This window comes from Sinocyclocheilus rhinocerous, unplaced genomic scaffold (assembly GCF_001515625.1).
Source record: "Sinocyclocheilus rhinocerous isolate Xijiao unplaced genomic scaffold, SAMN03320098_v1.1 C36187088, whole genome shotgun sequence".
Classification (NCBI taxonomy): Eukaryota; Metazoa; Chordata; class Actinopteri; order Cypriniformes; family Cyprinidae; genus Sinocyclocheilus; species Sinocyclocheilus rhinocerous.
Window position 1 is genome coordinate 1 of NW_015775358.1, and position 888 is coordinate 888.

The 888-nt window shown below is 41.0% G+C and overlaps 1 protein-coding gene across 1 annotated transcript; it reads right to left on the reverse strand.

Annotated features, from left to right (window-relative positions):
• Window positions 1–192: 192 nt before the first annotated feature.
• On the reverse strand, window positions 193–882 carry LOC107735630 (tRNA-splicing endonuclease subunit Sen15-like). Its single transcript, XM_016547258.1, has 3 exons — window positions 680–882; window positions 514–595; window positions 193–425 (listed from the first exon to the last, which is right to left on the reverse strand). Exons 1-3 carry the CDS (start codon window positions 731–733, stop codon window positions 286–288), a joined length of 276 nt encoding a protein of 91 aa, XP_016402744.1. The 5' UTR covers window positions 734–882; the 3' UTR covers window positions 193–285.
• Between the last annotated feature and the right edge of the window lie 6 nt (window positions 883–888).

Below are 888 nucleotides of genomic sequence, written 5' to 3' on the forward strand. Positions count from 1 at the left end.
GTACTTAATTGAGAGAATGTAAAAACTGCAGTCCAATGAAGCATAAGAACACCGTCAATTATGAAACACTGCAGTACATCTGTCTAGTGTGTGTTCACATAGAAAAACAATGGAAAACGCATTCTGTGTGAACGGTCCCTTTGGGAAACCTGTTTGGAAACAGTTCTTTCAATTCCGTTGGTATCCGCTAGGGGCCGCATAAATGTGTCATAGAAGCTTTAACACATCATGGCTCAAAAGCTGCTGCTTAGTAATGAGAGTGTTATAGTAAAAGCTGACTGTCTCCTACTCTCTGTGTTTGATGGATCTGTGTGAAGGCAGAGGGTAGATCATCTGGACTGTTTCTCCTTCCTTCTCTCGACCCTCCAACAGAACCGCCTGTAGCTCTGGGCAGGAAACTCCAACCACCTCTTTCCATTTACGCACTGCAAAAGAAAAAACACAAAAGGGTTGTCAATCATTTTATAAACTTTATGTTCCACTTCTAACTAAGTACTGCTGTCATTTCCTCACCTTCCGTCAGATCCATGTACACCAGGAAGGCAGCATATACTTGAGCACTGTCACCGACATCTAAATGCATCAGGTCTTGATACTAAAGAGAAGAATTAATTAAATTACACTTGTCCAAATATGCAGTGCATCAATTTATATTAACAGGAATGTTACTCGCTCTTACGACGGCGTGCTGCTGGATCCAGTTCGGAGGATCCGCTCGATTTACTTCGTCCATAATAATATTCAACTCTCCTCCTTTTATTTCTTAAACCGCAAACTGAATAAATGCACGACACAAAAACTGTTTACAGATTCACCACGTGCACATATATCCATCTGCACTCGTAAATTACGAATCCTACTACTGCAAAGGCATGTCTCATGAATATT

Coding starts and splice junctions, on each gene's coding strand:
- LOC107735630 (XM_016547258.1), bottom strand. CDS start 733: ATGGACGAAGTAAATCGAGCGGATCCTCCGAACTGGATCCAGCAGCAC. Junction 596..679: donor GGATCCAGCAGCACGCCGTC/GTAAGAGCGAGT, acceptor TCTTCTCTTTAG/TATCAAGACCTGATGCATTT. Junction 426..513: donor GTACATGGATCTGACGGAAG/GTGAGGAAATGA, acceptor TTTCTTTTGCAG/TGCGTAAATGGAAAGAGGTG.